At 39.6% G+C, this 2,164-nt stretch overlaps 1 protein-coding gene across 1 annotated transcript; it reads right to left on the reverse strand.

Moving 5' to 3' along the window:
* Window positions 1-5: 5 nt before the first annotated feature.
* LOC112454650 (FAD-dependent oxidoreductase domain-containing protein 1-like) lies at window positions 6-1,822 on the reverse strand (the record flags this gene model as incomplete). Its single annotated transcript, XM_025016151.1, has 4 exons — window positions 1,796-1,822; window positions 1,066-1,365; window positions 457-957; window positions 6-128 (listed from the first exon to the last, which is right to left on the reverse strand). Coding segments are annotated over exons 1-4 (936 nt in total), but the record flags the coding sequence as incomplete, so codon positions are not given.
* Window positions 1,823-2,164: the final 342 nt, after the last annotated feature.

Genomic DNA, 2,164 nt, shown 5'->3' on the forward strand with positions numbered 1-2,164 from the left:
GGTACAGATAATAATCCTTCGCCTGTTCCGATATCAGCTAACTCGGCTACATTGCCGCTAAACGCGCCTGCAGCAATAATAGCTCTGGCGAACTCTATTGTCCTAATCTCACCATCCTCTGTTTCTATCTAATAAAAAACACATATGTCTATCATTCTACAATTACGAATATTATATGTCAGTATACAGGATATCTCATATTTTAATTGCCTACCTCAAATATCTTGTAAAAGGAGTATTTCGTGCAAGTGTTTTCACAGACAAATAAGTTTTTCACTGCTCCTTCAGGATCAAACAAATTTTGTCTGAAACATTTTCCACGAAACTGTGGCATTTACAAGATACTCGAAGTAGACAATAAAAATGGGACATCTCCTGTATATATACATATATATATACACAGGTGTATATGTATACATGTACATATAGGTATATACAATATGTATGTATACTTACGACTACGCTATTTAATTTTTTGGCAGGAATCATGTCGCGATCATAAACTCCTGGCAGCGTCTTATATTTAAAAGCCTTGGCTTCGGCATTGATGTATTGAACACCCAAATGACTAGCTTTCTTCTTGAAGGCACACAACAGGGACCACGGATCAAACCATCCTTCCTTTTCCAGCCCAAGACAACCCGCCGCGATCCCATCGGTATTTATCCAAGGAAACATGCGCTTCAGCTTCTCTGCAGTAAGAATGACATTCTTCGCTCCTAAAGAATTCTGTAACTTTGAGTTCTGTACTAAAGTCTCAGCACCCTCCTCGGTCGCCAATAGCAAATAGCCGTAAGGATGATAATTCACATCGATGGGCGGCTCGCCAGGGACGCTCAAATGCTCGTTGATATTTCGCAGGAATTCCGCGCCGTACAGTGACATGAGGATATTTTCTTCAAGAGAGAACTGTTGACGCAGACCACCTACCGAAAGAGTTGTGGAAGCTTTGGTATACTGAAATAATATTTAATTATATTATACGTTTAATGGATCAAACGCATAGATTATTGATCTAAAAAAAGAAACCTTCAAAACTAGAAAGCACATGTATCAATGTCTTACCGTAGGATCTTTCTCAATTACAACAACATTGAATTCGTCTCTATAGATCTTCTGCTTCAGCCAATACGCTATCGAGCTACCAATCGCTCCACCGCCAATGATGAGCACGTCACAATGACTAGGAATTATCTCGGGTTTCCACAGCGCTTCGAGGTCGGAGAATTCTCTGTTAGGTGACAGTACACGTTTCAGCGTTTTCCAATCTCGCTTTAGACCTTTAATTATTTTTTGCCCCGGGGTGACGGTGTCGACGAACTCTCTATACTTCTTACTGTCATCGTCGCCTTTGACCTCTGAACTCTGTAAATTTAATTAACGACAACCGGTTAAACGTTCAGTTCAATTTGGTCTTGGACGAAAGTATTCGTTACTCCCCAGCTAGCAAAAGCTTCTAAAAGACATTTGAAGTCTTTAGAATTCTTTTAGACGTTTTTAAGCCGTCTTTTATAAGCTTTTGCTAGCTGAACTGAGTTCCTACATAAAATTCGACAAATAAAAATGGTAAATTTTTCCACGTAGGCTTCACCGATCTTTTTGAAACTCGCACATTTTATGTATTTATACATTCATTCGAAACGTGGAAAGTGAATTTATTCAGTAAAACTCTCACTTCCGGTTTTCACAGATACTGAAAACAGAGACTCGTCGCTTTATCGTTCATAAAATACTCACAAACATTTAACTACTTTACCGCATTAAAAATTAAAATACAACTACGAATTGTTCTTACAACTAAGTACATTGGAGTTCAAATTTCGCGCGCCGTTCCATCACGTGTCGCCGATCGCGCACCGTCGGTAAAGCAGATTTCCTAACCTCAAAAACATTTCGCTTTCAACGCTCTTGCTCGCGCGATGAACGACAATTTTCATCGTTCCAGCTTTGCTTTCCGCACTTAAAAACGTCCTCGTCAAAAGTCTGCAACGAACGTAAACGAAGTATTCAATTATATCCATCCGAAGACAGATTTGCGATTACACGCCAATCACAACCGGTTTCGCGATGAGAAATTTTATGTCGCTCCGAGAGGAAGGTTTGACTTGCTCGGAATTGTCGAGGATATCATCTGTTACTGTTATTCGAACTCCACAAATCTCAT

The sequence above is a fragment of the Temnothorax curvispinosus genome, unplaced genomic scaffold, assembly GCF_003070985.1.
Source record: "Temnothorax curvispinosus isolate PA1 unplaced genomic scaffold, ASM307098v1 QBEX01005214.1, whole genome shotgun sequence".
Lineage (NCBI taxonomy): Eukaryota > Metazoa > Arthropoda > Insecta > Hymenoptera > Formicidae > Temnothorax > Temnothorax curvispinosus.